The sequence below is a fragment of the Eurypyga helias genome, unplaced genomic scaffold (assembly GCF_000690775.1).
Source record: "Eurypyga helias isolate BGI_N326 unplaced genomic scaffold, ASM69077v1 scaffold26149, whole genome shotgun sequence".
In the NCBI taxonomy this organism is placed as follows: Eukaryota; Metazoa; Chordata; class Aves; order Eurypygiformes; family Eurypygidae; genus Eurypyga; species Eurypyga helias.
Window position 1 is genome coordinate 2,046 of NW_010273135.1, and position 363 is coordinate 2,408.

Consider the following 363-nt stretch of genomic DNA (forward strand, 5'->3'; position numbering starts at 1 on the left):
AAGGCGGAGTACTCGAGGAGCCGGAGCTTGGCGGAGGCGATGGTGCGGTCCTGCCAGACAGGCACGGCCGAGGCGGCTGGTGGGAGCGGAGCCAAGGGCTCATAACCTGGGGAGGGCACGGAGAGGGGGCAGATGTGAGCCAGGGCAAGCCCCCCCCTGCACCACCACGCTGCTGCTGTCCTTACCGCACCCCCCCGCCCCCGCATCTCCCAGCACGAGGGTCTTCCCACGGGATGGCCAAAACATGGCCCTGCTCCTGGGGGGGGGACACACAGCCAGGAGCAGTGGGGTCCCGCTCCCTGTGAGGCTTTTGGCCATGTTTAAATCCATTTTTCCCCCCCTGACAGGGCTGGGGAGGGGACC

General features: G+C 67.8%; 1 protein-coding gene across 1 annotated transcript in view; it reads right to left on the reverse strand.

The window, feature by feature from the left end:
- Window positions 1-363, reverse strand: part of LOC104515420 (transcriptional enhancer factor TEF-5-like) — a gene marked incomplete at both ends in the record, with an annotated part of 2,398 nt that overhangs the window by 1,105 nt on the left and 930 nt on the right. The window contains one exon of the mRNA XM_010159380.1: window positions 2-156. Within this exon, the coding sequence (XP_010157682.1) occupies window positions 2-156 (155 nt within the window). The remainder of the gene's footprint in view (window position 1; window positions 157-363) is intronic.